The sequence below is a fragment of the Emys orbicularis genome, chromosome 6 (assembly GCF_028017835.1).
Source record: "Emys orbicularis isolate rEmyOrb1 chromosome 6, rEmyOrb1.hap1, whole genome shotgun sequence".
Taxonomy (NCBI): Eukaryota; Metazoa; Chordata; order Testudines; family Emydidae; genus Emys; species Emys orbicularis.
In genome coordinates, this window is record NC_088688.1 from 44,325,211 (window position 1) to 44,341,155 (window position 15,945).

Sequence of the window (15,945 nt, forward strand, 5' to 3'; positions counted from 1 at the left end):
CCAGTATACAATGTATGCCCATTTACAGTATAAAATACCTTCTTGTAATGTATTTTGCCCCAGAGATGTAATTTTAATCAACAATGTCATCCTTTTAACAGGTCCTGGCATTAAACTGATTTCCTTGTACTAGAAAACATGCTCTGAAATTTCTGCAGTAGACCATTATTTAAAGTACTAGGTAATTAATTCTGTTAAATCAATTTATACATTCAATCAAGTAGGGTCATGTCTGTGAAAATAATAGTAATTCAGCAGAATAGTGTTACATATGTTTCAGTCTATTGCTCCTAAAATCAGATTATTTCATACAATTCCTCAGCATAGCCTAGTTTTTGTAAGGTTTGTTTGTTTTTAAACACAAACCATTACAAATCTATCAAAAACCTGTCAGTTATAATTACATCCCACTGAAGTATTTTCATGGTAACAGAGTGTGGAGGGGGTAGAATGCAAATGCCAAATGTGTGTATAAGTCTCTGCGGAACTTAGAATCTTATGGAATTTGGACTCTTAAACACCTTCAACTTACTTACAGTGAGAGTATTTAAGGTTCAGGTAACGTTTAGCTTACAAAAGAAGATGGCAACTGGTGCCCTATCAATACCTCAGATTAAAAAAAAGGGAAGGATTTTGAGGAAAGCAGTTTACAATATCCAGAGGTTTAAAGAGTATTCTTCCCAAGAGGAAAACAAGATTCAAAAAGACGAAATTAGGTTTACAAATCTATTACATAAAACCAAATCACTGAAATAGGTTTGGTAAAATGTCTAGGAAGAGTGACAGAAGAATGAACATGCTAAAAAAGTAATTCAGCCCACATCATCTTGTTTGATTATAACAATGGCCATAGGAAATCATGAGGGACCCAAACCTGCAATCATTGTGAAGTTAATAATAGTTTTGAGGCAGGTGTCAGATCCTGAGTGATCAACAACTGTAGTGAGAGCCAGACAGCCCTGCAGATCATACCAGCTTTTGACTGTGCATTCCATCAGCATGCAAGCATATCTGCGCCTTTGGATTTAAGACAGTTTCACACTTCCTAGCAATAAAGCTGGATCAGGAGAAATACAGTAAAACTAAATCAAACAGATCAACTGATATGGCTCTCTAGTGGCTAATCTACCAGTGAGGTAACTGTTTATTTTCCTTTTTTTTAATTTAGAATAGGATATTAAATTGGCATAACAATTTATTTAATAGCTTTAATTTAGTAAAGATTTGTAATCACAGTAAAATACTACAGGTTGTTTGTTTTGCTGGGCTACCATCCCTTTTTAATACCTGTGGTACTTGCACTAAATTTTGTTTCCCAGCTGTGGCAGTGTCCCAAAAGCTCTCAATCTCTGGAGTGCATTACTGCTTAATTATTAACATACAAATGGGGTGTCTTTTACTACCACTATATGTGGTTTGAATGCAATATGTATTATTGATTGCCTTTAACTCACTATACACCTTGGGAGAGTCCATTTCTAAGAAAGTTTTTGAAATAAGTTCTTTAGAGATCCTTGTGGCTTTCTCCTTGATCTAGATTTACATTTTTATTTACTTACAAATATATTTATTTGAATCTTTTATTTTTTATTTAAATATGGCCATGTTCTAGCAGCAGACTTGCTACAGAAATACAGCACTCTGTCAGTCCAGTTTACAGGAGTAGCACAGAAGAATCTGTGTCTTTTGACTACCACCACAATCTTGAAAATTAAAATTCCTTGGCTATTTCTGCATTGTTCTGAACTCACTAAAACTAGCTATCTTAAGTCTAAGTTCTGTTCTTGTATCACATCTAATTACAATGCCTGGAAATTTGTGGGGTATTTTATGAATAGCAGAGGTGTAAATTATACTGGCATATTTACTGTTTATGATTTAGAAATCTAAATCAGACTGGTCACAGATCTGAAAGAAAGCTATCAAAAAGCCAGCCACCAAGAAGCCAGACAGGGTAGCCAACAAGATTTCAATATGCTTAGTAGTCAGATCTAATCTTCTTTGACTTGTAATTATTTAGCTTTAAGTGGGAAATACACTGGATTTTTACACATCAGAAGCAATTAGAAAACATTTGATATTAGTAAATGTAGGGGTATATTCAAGAGTGATTTTGTTGCATTATTATTTCTGAAAGTCCTTTTCAATCTTATAAGGTACAGTCTGGTCAATATACTGTGGTTTAGGGTTTTTGTGAGGACAATTTCTGTCACTGATTTAGCAAAAAATGTTTACAAAAAAATTTTCTGGCAACAGTCCAGAAATATGTTTCCCTTATTATAAGTATAACTCCCTTTGAAATGCCAGTGGTTCAGATTAGATATGCACATTTTTACCAGTTGATGTATACTGCATGATTTAGGCACACTCCTAAATCTCCTAGACTTTCTAGCCCAAGCTTAGCAGGTATTCCTAAAAAAGCACCAACAAAATAAAATTTAATTTTTAAAAATATAGGAAATTTACAGGTTAATTTTCCCAGTCTGTGCAAGTCAAACTCTCCTCTTCATCTTCTGATTCAGGTGATGCCTCCTTAATTCTTCGCAGTGCTTCATGGATGCTACGTGTTAAAGGGTCAGTGTCAGGCAGAATTGTAAAAGACTCTCTCAGAACATCTTTCTGCACCTTCTTCAGTTTCACCCCTTTCCTTATCTGTGCCAAGATGTTATTGCTGTCATCTTCATCAGGGAAAGGAGGGAGATTTCTCTGCTCAACCTTTCTTAGGTGAAAACTACCACGCTTCAAGGAAGCCAGCACCTCATCCATTGGGGAACTCACTGCAGCAAATCAAAAGACTGAGTTAGTATTAAGTTTAATATATTTACACATTTCAGCATCTTCATTTTTATTTCCTATATGACAAAGGGTAGTTACCACAGCAATTTTGCATCCTAAATAGAGGGAAAACAGTGGTATTTTAGATTCCACCATGTAACTGTTGGTAAGTGCTAACTTTCTAATGGTGTTTTTATCTTTTTATTTTTCTTTACTGGCAAGAAGAAATTATATTTGTACTGTGAAAACTATAATATGACTTCTGAAAACCAAATAACATCAGCATATGGTATACAGTATGGCTTCTTTGGCAGGTAAGTTTTCCTGCCTGCAAGACAACAATCAGTTACAAAATCAAAATACATTATGATGTCTATTTCCTGTGGCTGAAAGTCTGATAGGGAGCACATAACTTAACTGACTGGACTGCATACTCTGTGTAATGCAAGCACCAGAGGAGAAACTGAATTCTCAGGACATGCCTGAAGTAGCTAGTTTGTATCCACTGCATGACTTCTACTACAAGCCATTGAGGAGTAGCAGATGTGGTCAGCTGCAACAGCATATATTTCCCTCTCCTCCAATCTGAAATGCGGAGGTTTTGGCCAGTGGATTTGCACAGTACTAATCTCAGCCTTCTCAAACGCCCCCCTCCCCTGTAACTAAAGTAAGCAGAGCAGCAATTTAGCTATGTTAAGGCACAGAGTGCCTTTACAGTCAACCTGCAGCTTTACTCCCCTGTGAAACGAACATGGTATTTCAACTGGATTCTGGCTTTGCAGATTTACAGATTAGGTGGAGGCCAGGATTAATATGTGTCCAAAACAAAAAACAAAAAACCCAGCATAGTATCTTCAATACAACAATGGGAACTAGCTATGTACCAGCATACCATATCCAAAGTGAAACATTTATCCATAGCTGAAAAACTCTCTCCAATTCTCCTAAGTGTATTGTGGAATACACTTTTATGACATCCTTTGTTATCCATTTGTGGATTTCAACAATCCTGAGTTTGGACAAGTATTTTTATTTATTGATATATTTGCTGTGATGGGGCCCCACATTTGGAAGTGAGAAGTGAAGCTTCTCTGGCAAATCAACATTATAAAGACTCCGCTCTCAGAAGCTACTTAGAAGTTTGGAATGTTAAATAAATCCAGTGGGAGATGGATTAGTGGGGAGAGTGCATATGCAGAAGTCAAAGATAGTCTTGGAAAGGAGAAGGTAGATTTATAGTTTTTATATTATATTACACAATGTAACGTGTGCAATTTGTTTTTATGTTTTTATTGATATTAGGGCTGGAAAACAATTGAAAAATTCTGATTTATCAAGAGATTAAAAAATAATCGCAATTAATCGCAGTTTTAATCACACTATTAAACAATAGCATACCATGTATTTAAATATTTTTGGATGTTTTCTACATTTTCAAATATATTGATTTAAATTACAACACAAAGTGTTCAGTGCTCACTTTATATTATTTTTTATTACAAATATTGCATTGGAAAAGAGGTAAATCAAAGAAAAAGTTTTCAATTCACCTCATACAACTACTGTAGTGCAATCTCATTGTGAAAGTGCAACTTACATAATTTAACTCAAAAATAAAACAATGTAAAACTTTAGAGCCTACAAGTCCACTCAGTCCTCCTTGTTCAGCCAATCGCTAAGACAAACAAGTTTGTTTACATTTTTGGGAGATAATGCTGCCAGCTTGTTATTTACAATGTTACCTGAAAGTGAGAACAGACATTCCCATGGCACTGTTGTAGCCAGCATTGCAAGGTATTTACGTGCCAGGTATGTTAAACATTTGTATGCCCCTTCACGCTTCAACCATTATTCCAGAGGACATGCTTCCATGCTGATGACAGGTTCTGCTCAATAACGATCCAAAGCAGTGTGGACCAATGCACGTTCATTTTCATCATCTGAGTCAGATGCCACCAACAGAACATTTTCTTTTTTTGGTGGTTCGGGTTCTGTAGTTTCTGAATCGGAGTGTTGCTCTTTTAAGACTTCCGATAGCATGTTCCACGCCTCATCCTGCTCAGATTTTGGAGGACGCTTCAGATTCTTAAACCTTGGGTCCAGTGCTATAGCTATCTTTAGAAATCTCATATCGGTACCTTCTTTGCGTTTTGTCAAATCTACAATGAAAATGTTCTTAACTCAAACAACATATGCTGGATCATCTTCCGAGACGACCATAGCACGAAATATACAGCAGAATGCAGGTAAAACCATGGAGCAGGAGACATACAATTATCCCCCACGGAATTCAGTCACAAATTGAATTAATGCATTTTTTTTTTTAAACGAGTGTCATCAGCATGGAAGCATGTCCTCTGAAATGGTAGCCGAAGCACGAAGGGACATATGAATGTTTAGTATATCTGGCACGTAAATACCTTGCAATGGCGGCTACAGCAGCATTATCTTCCATAAATGTAAAACTCATTTGTCTTAGAGACTGGCTGAGCAAGAAGTAGGACTGAGTGGACTTGTAGGCTCTAAAGTTTTACATAGGTTTGTTTTTTAGTGCGGTTATGTTAAAAAAAAAATCTAAGTTGCATTTTCCTGATAAAGAGATTACACTACAATAGTTGTATGAGGTGAACTGAAAAATACTATTTCTTTGGTTTATCTTTTTATACGGCAAATATTTGTAATAAAAAATAATAATATAAAGTGAGCACTGTACACTTTTTATTCTGTGTTGTAACTGAAATCAATATATTTGAAAATACAGAAAAACATCCAAAATATTTATAATACATTTAAATTGATATTCTATTATTGTTTAACAGTGTGATTAAAATAGTGATTAATCATGATTGATTTTTTAAGAGAGTTAATTTGTTTTGAGTTAATTGTGACTGACAGCCCTAATTTATATATAACTGGATATCAAATTACACATGCAATTAGAGATGGGACTGGTAAGCCCCATATTATTAAGGTTGCCTGATGTTTTCCATTATTAGGTTCTGTTTTCAGTTGCTTATAAACTTTACTAAACCAAGCATTTGGGTTGATAATTTCCATATCGGGTGTCTGCCGCAAGCTCAATTTCTTTGGAAAATTTCACCCAAAATGGTTTAGCTGCTTCTGAGAACAAGACTGAGGCAAAAAACAAAACCTAGTGAGCTTTTTGTAAGAAAAGTCTAGCACCGCTATGCTTTGGAGCAGGGACTTGGGCTTTGTGTCAGAGATATGCCTTTTGAAGTCCCTCCTCCACTGTGAAAATCCGCCCAAATTTGGTCAAGCTAGCTCAGATTTTTGTAAAGATAAACACATAAGGGTACATTCTAAGCTTGTCGTCTGATCTGCTTATGATGTGTTGACCACCTTGGCTTAACCACGAGATCTTGCATGATCTAAAAAATAAAAAGGAGTCATATAAAAAATGGAAACTAGGACAGATTACAAAGGATGAATACAGGCAAACAACACAGGAATGCAGGGGCAAGATTAGAAAGACAAAGGCACAAAATGAGCTCAAACTAGCTACGGGAATAAAGGGAAACAAAAATACAACAATGTATTTTTATCAATACATTAGAAGCAAGAGGAAGACCAAAGACAGGGTAGGCCCACTGCTTAGTGAAGAGGGAAAAACAGTAACGGGAAACTTGGAAATGGCAGAGATGCTTAATGACTTCTTTGTTTCGGTCTTCACCGAGAAGTCTGAAGGAATGCCTAACATAGTGAATGCTAATGGGAAGGGGGTAGGTATAGCAGATAAAATAAAAAAAGAACAAGTTAAAAATCACTTAGAAAAGTTAGATGCCTGCAAGTCACCAGGGCCTGATGAAATGCATCCTAGAATACTCAAGGAGCTAATAGAGGAGGTATCTGAGCCTCTAGCTATTATTATCTTTGGAAAATCATGGGAGACGGGAGAGATTCCAGAAGACTGGAAAAGGGCAAATATAGTGCCCATCTATAAAAAGGGAAATAAAAACAACCCAGGAAACTACAGACCAGTTAGTTTAACTTCTGTGCCAGGGAAGATAATGGAGCAAGTAATTAAGGAAATCATCTGCAAACACTTGGAAGGTGGTAAGGTGATAGGGAACAGCCAGTATGGATTTATAAAGAACAAATCATGTCAAACCAATCTGATAGCTTTCTTTGATAGGATAACGAGTCTTGTGGATAAGGGAGAAGCTGTGGATGTGGTATACCTAGACTTTAGTAAGGCATTTGATACGGTCTCGCATGATATTCTTATCGATAAACTAGGCAAATACAATTTAGATGGGGCTACTATAAGGTGGGTGCATAACTGGCTGGATAACCGTACTCAGAGAGTTGTTATTAATGGTTCCCAATCCTGCTGGAAAGGCATAACGAGTGGGGTTCCGCAGGGGTCTGTTTTGGGACCGGCTCTGTTCAAGATCTTCATTAACGACTTAGATATTGGCATAGAAAGTATGCTTATTAAGTTTGCGGATGATACCAAACTGGGAGGGATTGCAACTGCTTTGGAGGACAGGGTCGTAATTCAAAATGATCTGGACAAATTGGAGAAATGGTCTGAGTTAAACAGGATGAAGTTTAACAAAGACAAATGCAAAGTGCTCCACTTAGGAAGAAAAAATCAGTTTCACACATACAGAATGGGAAGAGACTGTCTAGGAAGGAGTACGGCAGAAAGGGATCTAGGGGTTATAGTGGACCACAAGCTAAATATGAGTCAACAGTGTGATGCTGTTGCAAAAAAAGCAAACATGATTCTGGGATGTATTAACAGTTGTGTTGTGAGCAAGACACAAGAAGTCATTCTTCCGCTCTACTCTGCTCTGGTTAGGCCTCAGCTGGAGTATTGTGTCCAGTTCTGGGCACCGCATTTCAAGAAAGATGTGGAGAAATTGGAATGGGTCCAGAGAAGAGCAACAAGAATGATTAAAGGTCTTGAGAACATGACCTATGAAGGAAGGCTGAAAGAATTGGGTTTGTTTAGTTTGGAAAAGAGAAGACAGAGGGGACATGATAGCAGTTTTCAGGTATCTAAAAGGGTGTCATAAGGAGGAGGGAGAAAACTTGTTCACCTTAGCCTCTAAGGATAGAGCAAGAAGCAATGGGCTTAAACTGCAGCAAGGGAGGTCTAGGTTGGACATTAGGAAAAAGTTCCTAACTGTCAGGGTGGTTAAACACTGGAATAAATTGCCTAGGGAGGTTGTGGAATCTCCATCTCTGGAGATATTTAAGAGTAGGTTAGATAAATGTCTATCAGGGATGGTTTAGACAGTATTTGGTCCTGCCATGCGGGCAGGGGACTGGACTCGATGACCTCTCGAGGTCCCTTCCAGTCCTAGAATCTATGAATGGTTTGGATGGTCTCTCTGCAGTCACAAAAAGGGGAGTCTTTGGTTTTCCACTTGTGCATTAAGGATAGCTGCACCTTTAATGATTTTTCAGGTGCGGTTCAGTGTGATCTAAAGTCTGTGTGGAGGGTTGAAATGGGAGGGCAGCTTGTTGAGTCAGTAATACTGTGCTTGTTTGGAATGGTAAATGCAGTCCAGTCACTTTTCCATTCCCTGGCCGGATCCAGAGACATGAGATGGTCAGATGTGATCCACAGTGGTTTTTGCAATTTCAGGTGTTGTTGGGGTATGTTATCCATAACCTGGCTGGATGGGAAGTTCTGGGTAGCCTTTGGCACAATTAAGTTCTTGTGCTGTAGCTCTATCTCAGTGGTTGAAGGTTTAATGTTTGAAATACTGAAAGCTACAGTAGAGGTGCTGATTTTAAAGTTCCCATGATGATTTGCATGGTCTGATTCAGCTGACTATCCACAAATTGAGTATGGCAGCTTCTTGTCCACACTTGTGCATAGTACTCAGCAACTGAGTTCACCAAGAGAGGACTAGAAGCAAAATTTATAACTAGTAAGTCCTATGGTGCATATATTGTAACTGCTGCACTTCTCTTAGTGAATAACTGACAGCGGTTACAAGCTCGATCAACTCTCATATTTTTCACCGGGTGACACCTGTAAGTGTCTTCAGGGCCAGCCTAGACCAAATGGCACCCCAGGTGAGGAATATCTTCGGCATCCTCCCCATCACTTGTAAACCCACAAGGGCACGGCTGACAACATTCTAGGTGGTTCAAGGAAAATGTAGTTCTCAGGAAGTCTGCAAGGTTCCACAAGATTCTACAAAGGTCCAGAACATTCTAGGAGGTTAGTGAAAAACAAATCCACATACAGAATACCTGAAACATTTTACTTCAATCATTCTATTTTTCCTTTTGTCACTAACAACAAAAACAGCACCCTGAGCCTGGTACCCCAGGCGATCACTTGCCCCTAAATCTGGCTGTGAGTGTCTTACGAGACCCAATAATGCTCCCGGAGTTTGACCAAAAGTAGCTGAAATATGTTTAAACCTAACTTAAGAGAACTGATCCTATATATACACATTTGTTGTACCTTTGTGTGCCAAGCAGTTTGAATGCATCAAAATGTTGAGGACATTTTCCAAACATTGAAAAAACTGCTTTAAGCTTGACTAATATACTTCAATTGTCCCAAAAGTTTCCTTTCTAGTTTCAGACCGACCACTAGGAATTTCAGGCCAAAAGAAGTTTTTGGAAAAATCCAAAAAGGGAGTTAAAAACAGACAAAGTTACAGAAACTCACAGAATTAACTGCCGAGGCATTAGTGCAATTCCATATTAATACTAAACAAACGTAATTATACTCATTTCACACAGATTTTGCAATCCCTAAAATCAATGTAAAACAGAATTCTAGAGAGTAAGGATCATCCCACCTAGAAACACATGGGTATATTAGACCCCAATCATGCATGGAGTTTCATGTAGGCAGAGCTCTGGGGCACAGCTGACTTCAATAGAAAGCTGCCCAGGTGCATGGGTCTCCACACACAGACATCCTTGCAGGATCAGAGCCTTTGTGTGCTTACAATAGTAGAGAATTTTTTTGTGGATGGTAGAAGAAGTTAAAAGCATCAATATAACAGTAATATTCACCTTTGCCACACACCGATCAACCTCAAGAAGAGTCTGTGCTGACATGCCCATGATGTCAGACACCTGACAACACCTTTGGGTACGTCTACACTTACCGGAGGGTCCGGCGGCAGGCAATCGATGTTCTGGGATCGATCCCGGAAGTGCTCGCCGTCGACGCCGGTACTCCAGCTCGGCGAGAGGAGTACGCGGCATCGACGGGGGAGCCTGCCTGCCGCGTCTGGACCTGCGGTAAGTTCGGACTAAGGTACTTCGAATTCAGCTACGTTATTAACGTAGCTGAATTTGCGTACCTTAGTCCGAAGTGGGGGCTTAGTGGGGACCAGGCCTTTGTGTCTAGGGAGATTTAGAAGTTCTTGCAACACTACGGAATTTTGACAATGAAGATAATTAAAGATTTGTACCCAAAATGTATAAGTTGGTCAAATGCATAAGTTTCATTCAGACTTAACTTACAATCTGTTTGAACTTTACAGATTTGGGTCATGGACAAATCTGGAGAACACTTTTTGAAAACAAAAGTGCGAGTCAAAAAAATGGACTGTTGAATCTACTTCAGACTCAAAATATCCTGTGGTCTCATTCACCACAAGAAATTTCAAAAGAAGATTATTATTTTTTTTTTTTGGAAGGAGTTAGGTGATTAACAATAAGGGTTGCAAATAAAGGCTCCATGGAGTCACTACCATAGCTCTGTGCATGAGGCACAAAAGGAGCTTCACTTACATGTGACTACTTCTCAGCACACTTTTAGTTAAGGTTAATTAAATCACAGTATTGGCACAGAGCCAAAAGGGTAGGTATTTTAGAAAACAAACTTTGCTAAATGAAAAGTACAAAGTGTGAAATCCTGGCTCTATTTAAGTCAATGGGAAGACTCCTACTGACTTCTTGGAGCAAGGATTCCATCCCAAGTTGGTATGGAAAGACTATTTTCCCATGCTTCCCAGAGGAAACAATGAAAATTAAGTACTAAAATTTTAAAATTCATCACCTATGTTTCAATGTTTATTTAAATTTCTAACTAGCAATCTGTGGTGGTTATTCAAAGCTGCCAACACCAACTGGGTTGGTGGAAAGAGAAAGGATACACAAAGGTGGCAGGGTGAGACAGATAAGGTAAGTACTGCAATTGAAGTTTTTGCACCCATATCTGATCTAAAGACGTCTGTTATGTAATGTCTGTCAACTGAAAAACTGACTGCATCCTCAAGTGCAATTTGCAGTTTCTGTGGAGTTATATATAACTGAATCAACAGCATACACTACAGTACAAATTCCCACCACATGAGTTCACCAAACTTTTCAGTCGAGGGCATTAGAACAAGTGTTGCATTGCTAATTATACATAAAATCCAACATACCCTTTTCTACACAGCAATCAAAAAAGGGGGAAACAAAATGACAAGTACATTCCTTAGCAGTTAATTATGTTTAAATAAATATAAACAAAAATATTACCTCTCCTCCTTTGTAAACCCTCTAGATCTGTCTTCTTAAGTTTCTTCTTGGCACTGACTAACTGACTGCTATCAAAAAGATGTGCTGATGGGACAGTGGTAGACTGTGGGACTCCTGTATCCTCACTCTCCTGTTTAACAGGGCTGTCACTTTTCTCTAAGGATTCAGTAGAATCTTCCTTGATAGGCAGAGGTGGTGGTGGTGGCGGCGGTGGTGGTGGCAGCAAAGGAGGCGGAAGTGGAACTACAGTAACAGTATCTGGTTGAAGCTCATTACTGGCAAGAAGTGGAGGAGTAGCATGATGAGACAGTTCAGAGGTAATGCCATTGGGAGGTAACGAACTATCTTCAAGTTGTTCTAAGCTTCTGGGCTCCTGGGTTTGGAAAGGCTGGATTACTTTTCCTGATTCCACCTCCTCAGTTTTCTTTTGGATCTGTGTGGTTACTGGTAGAGATTGAGGTTGATCTACACAGGGCACTGAGCTGGGTGTACTACTACTTCTTGCATGAGCCAGTCGCAGTCTGGTTGATTTAAGTATTACTTGCCCAGGGTACCGCTAAAAGGAAACAGTTATTTAAAATTAGATACGTGTATGCAATATACTATACTAGAAACTAAAGAACTGTGATCACGTGATTTTGCCTTTGTGACAAGGAAACTCACTTTAATATTTTTGTTCTTTACTTTGCTTTTATATTGCACTGGAATTACATAGGAGGTCTCTTGCACTGCAGTACATTTTCAAAAACACATTCCAATAAAATGTGCCAGCATATGGCAGCACAGTGGTGTACCATGATATATATAGATGTAAAAGAAATGTCATAGTTTAACGTTTTGCAAACATGTAAATCCATCATTCCCAGATTATGACTTCCACATATTGCAAGCCTCCACACCTTCTCCTCCCCTAATTCATACCAGGTGGTGATAGACATGCACATTCCTCAAAAGGTTATAAATGCTGCACAACTGGGATTATCCCAGTCATCTTCTCTCCTCTTTATGTAACTACTGGTTACAGCAAAGACCGGAATGGCAGAAAGATCCTACGTTCTAATCAAGGGTGATCCACTGTCTCACTGTGAGGTCTTGGTCAACTCAATCTTTGTGCTTAAGTCAACTCAGGGATGCAAATGGACAGACATCATACTTCTCCAAGAACCAGACTCTTCATCTAAATTAATGGTTCCTGGAACATAAAAAAAATACAATCTTCCTTCTCCCCCCATAAAACAGGCCAGTGAGTTGCACTGGAGCATGTTCAGGCCATCAGGTCCGATGAGCTGGTCTCAAATGCAGCATTGTACTACTTACTCAGACAACAAGAAAATCTTCAACACTTTTCAGTAGTTCTCTTCTACTGGCACTCCAAATACTAGAATTTTTTGTCAAAGATGAGCTTTCAAAGTGGTCTTAATCTGGCTTCTACATTTGCCCCCCCAGTTTGTGTCCTTGCAAATTGCAACTGTTCATTCAAACTGTTGAAGGTGAAATTAAAGGCTGCTTTTGAAAACTGGGCCCAATGTGTTTTTTTTTTTTTAATTACCACAAATGACTTAAAACATAACATTTTTACAAAGCTACACAGATCCTATCCATATGGATATACTATATGTAATGTAGCCGTTAATGACTTGATTAATCTCCCATTGCTTCAATGTGTGAATTTACTAGTATATAGAAGCTGTAAGTTTCCAGCAGCCTTGCAAGCAATTCGGGTGGAAAGACTCATTTTTATATCACTACTAAACAAGATTTCTTGCTAATAACAGAAATTCTCCAATTTTATTACTTGTTCAGTCTTAGATGCATAGGCCAGGAACCATTAAAAGGAGTTAACATTGTGTCATTTCCTTGTACTCTCGTCTGGATCCATCTGTTGTCTCTTGTCTGGTATTAGGCTGTAAGCTCTTTGAGACAGGGACTTTTAGGAACTATGGTAATGCAAATAACAACAGGTCACATGATCCAATACATGTATAAAACAGCACCTGGATTATATCTATAAGGAAAGGAAAGACCCTGCTTCAGCTCCTGATTATTTTCCTGTAAATATTAAGTAACTAAGAAGAGAAACTGAGAAAGATGGAGTTTAAGCACAGAACTATGCTGCAATACATCCAAAGAACTTTATCTAATGCTGCACCTTATTTCCTCTTAAGTCTTAGGCTATGGGAATTTTAACACCTATTCCCAAAATGAATGCTTTAAGTATTTAAAGAAGAACAGATCTCTCTCAGAATATTACCGGAATATAACTGAAGCGTATTTTTAAAAATAAATGCTACACGATGGTGAAAAGTGGTCATTTCTTCTGTTACCTGTTTAAACGTGCGAAGTCTGTCCAGTGTTTTCTGTCGCTCCTGACTAACCCAGGAGCTCTTTCTTTCCTCTTCATCTTGCAGCTGATCTTGCTTCTAAGAAAGGACATCAAAAACACATCAGTTACTATGTATAGAACAACATTCATCATAAGAATTCCAATTCAAGGTATTGTTGAGGTCAAGAGCTTATCAGGATTTTACTCTCATCAAGATTAGATATGTATATGAATAACAAGAATATCCTGAGTTATAAAAGTAAACTAAACAAGAGGGATAGCTCAGTGGTTTGAGCATTGGCCTGCTAAACCCAGGGTTGTGAGCTCAATCCTTGAGGGGGCCATTTAGGGATCTGCAGCAAAAATCTGTCTGGGTTTGCTTTGAGCAGGGGGTTGGGACTAGATGACCTCCTGAGGTCCCTTCCAACCCTGATATTCTATGATTCCAAGAATTTTGAAAGGTGTATAAACTCTCAAACTTCAGGGCATAAACCAACCTTTAATTTTTGGGAGCTAGAAGTATACTCCCCTGGGGACTAGTTATCCCATAACTGCTTACTGCAGATTCTCTCTCTCTGAAGCAGCCAATATTAGTCACTGTCAGAGATAACATATAGGACTCAATGGGCCACTGTTCGATCCAGTTTGGAAGATCCTATGTTATTAAGTAATTAAACTCAACTAAAAAAGTAATTGCTTAAAAAAATCAAGTGTGCTTTGGCATTCACGTTCTGACTATGAAACAGGTTACCTGTAAGGAATTAGTGCAGTTGGAAGCTTAATTGGATTTAAAGGCTCCCTAATGAGACCTCAGGTTTCAAATTTATTCTGCTACAAAACTGATCTAAAAATAAATAATCTTAATTTGCCAACAAAATTGAGCAAAATACATTCTTAATAATAATATAATATATGGAGATATCCTATTTCCTAGAACAGGAAGGGACCCTGAAAGGTCATTGAGTCCAGCCCCCTGCCTTCACTAGCAGGACCAAGTACTGATTTTGCCCCTGATCCCTAAGTGGCCCCCCTCAAGGATTGAACTCACAACCCTGGGTTTAGCAGGCCAATGCTCAAACCACTGAGCTATCTCTCCCCCGCCCCCCTTTGGCTCTAGATGTCCACTACTAGAAAAGCAGGAGTGCAAATGCTGGCTGAACTACATTAACAGAAGTGTGGGAAAGATTGCACAGCACTGCCAATGTCATCCTTGGCTCAGATTGGACTATTGGTCCCCTGCTTTCATATGTTTAGAACTGAATTTAGGTGGTTAAGAAAAATGATGAGCAAACAGAAAACTATTAGTTACATTGATACGTGCCCAGTCTACACATTAAAATGCCAGTCTATACACTTGTGAAAAGTGAATCAATTTAATGGTTCACTTTTTCTGGTGTAAAAGAATTTTTAAAACCCATTTGCAGTCAAATTAAAGATAAAAATAGGTTTGGTCCCGTTCTCCTCCCCCCGATAAAAGTATTTGCATTGGCAAATGTGAAGATACATATTGCAAAATTTTGTATGAGAAGAAGCAGTTCAACTCCCTCAATCCCAACCCCAATATGCTATCCCTCAATATGTGACTGCCAAAAGACAACGCAAGCACAAACAGAAATACCAATTAATTCATACAAATATTACAGGTGGAACTGGTGGCACTGCCTTTTTGAAGGTTGGCCAACACCTCCCATTATAAGACCTTGTTTTCAGTTATTTGTAAAAAACTTTGCCAAACTTTTACCATTTGTGCTGAAGTTTTCCATACTAGATATCTACCTCATGCTGAATTTGTTGGTGTTTTAGTTAGAACAGTTTAGTCATTTTTGAGAACTAGGCAAGGGAAAAATATTATTTTGCCCATGTTAAAAGATTCTGGCAACTCTGTCTATGAAAAGTGTTAGTGCCAGGCTTTGGAGTGGGTACCTGAAATTTGGCAGGGATTGGCCTTTGTGTGGGAGAGATGCTTTTGCCATCCTGGAGAAAATGGATCCAAATTTGGCCAAGTTATAAGTCTGAAAATAAACTGCACAAATTCTAGAGATTTAGATTTTAGTAACTAAACTCCCTGAATATTCACCAAGCATGTTCGAGCCTCTCAGTTCTTAGTACTGACCAGACTGTGCATACATCTGCACGGAGCATACTCCACCAGAATTACAGGGGCAGAGCTGAACCTTCCTTGCAACTGCTGCTATTCTTGGCTGGAGTGGGGCTGGGCAGCAAAAATGACAACGGGGGGTTTCTCTCTTCTATACTCTCAATAATGCCCCTTGTCTGGTACCCACGCAGCATGGAGGAGGAAGCCACCTGACTTGAATGCACAGGGGACAAGAGCCAGACTGGAGGTGGGGGAGAGGAAGAAATGCAAAGGA

General features: G+C 38.6%; 1 protein-coding gene across 1 annotated transcript in view; it reads right to left on the bottom strand.

The window, feature by feature from the left end:
- Positions 1-2,469: 2,469 nt before the first annotated feature.
- Positions 2,470-15,945, bottom strand: part of JMY (junction mediating and regulatory protein, p53 cofactor) — a 127,990-nt gene continuing 114,514 nt past the window's right edge. The window contains exons 8-10 of the mRNA XM_065406644.1: positions 13,575-13,670; positions 11,251-11,806; positions 2,470-2,777 (exon numbers count right to left, since the gene is read on the bottom strand). Coding sequence (XP_065262716.1) covers positions 2,470-2,777; positions 11,251-11,806; positions 13,575-13,670 — 960 coding nt within the window. The remainder of the gene's footprint in view (positions 2,778-11,250; positions 11,807-13,574; positions 13,671-15,945) is intronic.